Here is a 1,377-nt window from a genome sequence, read left to right as displayed (position 1 = left end):
CGTGCTTTACCGAGTTGAGAAGAATCTCGAACTTTAGTAAAAGACTCGACGCTCTCGACGACCTCCGACTGATCTGTGGATCCTGCGACGAGCGCGAGGAGGCGGAGACGCAGCTGAACACCGAGGCAAGCCTGCAGCCGTGGGTCGAGGACGCTCTCGTGAAGCTGCACGCGCGAAAAACGTGTCGATGAACTCAAACTACACTCCGTGGACGCTCGAGGAGGACCGCCTACTGCTGCACTCGTACCAGAGCGGCGCGAAGATCACTGACATTCGCGTGAGTAGCCGATCCGCCGAAGCAATCAAGCTCCAGCTACGCCGACTTCAGAACGTCACGCCACTGGTACGCGACGCGCACCACAAGAGCCGCTGCGACCCGGAGGCGCCATATCAGGACCTGCAGAACGACATCTGGACGCCGATCGACTCGACCCTCGCTCTACCGCCGTGCGCGCAGATCGACTGGATTCGCGGCGTCGCAAAGGTGCCTCCCTTACCCTGTTCGCCTGCACGCGTGCGTGATCATTCGGCTAACTCCAACGACTAGTGAAGCCATACCCTCCCAAATTCGCATCTCCTCCGTCATTCATCACCCAATCATATCAGACCCCACCGTCCCCGAGATTTCTTCAGCTTACGTCACTGGCCTCGCGACCGACGGCAGCGCCGAGCTAGACCCAGACGGCCTCCCAACATACTCCTCCGCTACTGACACTATCTCTCTCTTCGCCATCCCGCCCCACCTCACTCAAACGGCGCGCTGCGCTGACAGTCCTGAGCCTACACGCCTACACACCACGCGCACACGTATTGCAGTCTCGTTATCAGCACTAAATCACTGTCGCTATCTTAGGAACGTAGCAGCAACCACACCTCCACTTCTGCCGATCTCTCTCGCGTACTTCCTCCATGCCTTCACCATCGCTTATCCCGATACTTCTCTCCACCTGCCACCCTCCCCACCGCCACCGCCCTTGCCGCCGCCCTCTCCGCCCCCCCCAACACCGACGTCACGATCTCCGCCATCCCCGAGCCCTCCTCTTGCGAGCCCGCCACCATCGTCACCGCTGCCCTCGCCGCAGACGCCCTCGCCACCACCGTCGCACACCCACCCTCTTCGCCGCCGCAGTCACTGTCGTCTCCCTCTCTGCCGCCCCTCTCAACACCGCCTATACCGCCTCCTCCATCGCCGCCGCTGACCACGCCGCCGCCGTCTTCATCTCCGCCGTTGCCGCTCCCCCCCCCCCCCACCCAGGAACAAATATGATCTGATTCACTAAAGTGCGACTAGCGTCATCACATGCTTTTATGGATTAAAATAGACGCCATAAATACGTACCGATTCAATCCAAGTCATTTCGCATGCATTAAGACGGA

At 60.1% G+C, this 1,377-nt stretch overlaps 1 protein-coding gene across 1 annotated transcript; it reads left to right on the top strand.

Annotated features, from left to right (window-relative positions):
• Positions 1 to 187: 187 nt before the first annotated feature.
• On the top strand, positions 188 to 1,280 carry EMIHUDRAFT_258095 (hypothetical protein; the record flags this gene model as incomplete). The annotated part of the gene is made up of 2 exons (XM_005761282.1): positions 188 to 447; positions 1,256 to 1,280. 2 exons carry the CDS (start codon positions 188 to 190, stop codon positions 1,278 to 1,280), a joined length of 285 nt encoding a protein of 94 aa, XP_005761339.1.
• Positions 1,281 to 1,377: the final 97 nt, after the last annotated feature.

This window comes from Emiliania huxleyi (genome assembly GCF_000372725.1).
Source record: "Emiliania huxleyi CCMP1516 unplaced genomic scaffold EMIHUscaffold_7141, whole genome shotgun sequence".
Classification (NCBI taxonomy): Eukaryota; Haptophyta; order Isochrysidales; family Noelaerhabdaceae; genus Emiliania; species Emiliania huxleyi.
This window is presented reverse-complemented; position numbering and strand designations above follow the sequence as displayed.